This window comes from Penaeus monodon, chromosome 21 (assembly GCF_015228065.2).
Source record: "Penaeus monodon isolate SGIC_2016 chromosome 21, NSTDA_Pmon_1, whole genome shotgun sequence".
NCBI lineage: Eukaryota > Metazoa > Arthropoda > Malacostraca > Decapoda > Penaeidae > Penaeus > Penaeus monodon.
The window spans coordinates 37,396,189-37,396,414 of record NC_051406.1 but is presented as its reverse complement, the minus strand read 5'-3'; the positions used below and the strand labels follow the sequence as shown (position 1 = coordinate 37,396,414).

General features: G+C 47.8%; 1 protein-coding gene across 1 annotated transcript in view; it reads right to left on the bottom strand.

Annotated features, from left to right (window-relative positions):
• Positions 1 to 203, bottom strand: part of LOC119586664 (mitochondrial amidoxime-reducing component 1-like) — a 642-nt gene extending 439 nt beyond the window's left edge. Inside the window, exon 1 of the mRNA XM_037935402.1 lies at positions 24 to 203. Coding sequence (XP_037791330.1) covers positions 24 to 203 — 180 coding nt within the window. The remainder of the gene's footprint in view (positions 1 to 23) is intronic.
• Between the last annotated feature and the right edge of the window lie 23 nt (positions 204 to 226).

Sequence of the window (226 nt, the reverse complement as noted above, 5' to 3'; positions counted from 1 at the left end):
GATGATGCCTGAAGACGACTAACCCGATCTGTCTCTTGAAACTGTGGAAAGGTGAAGTACTGTGGCGGATTAGCAGGTCTCTCCTCCATCACGTCCCCTTTGTACATTAGTCGAACTCTCGTTTCGCCGTCGAAGAGGACACGCGTTAGCCACTCTGCCACCTCGTCTCCACAGTCAACTCCTTTTACATCCTTTCCCCACATTCTAACATATGCATTTAATTTTT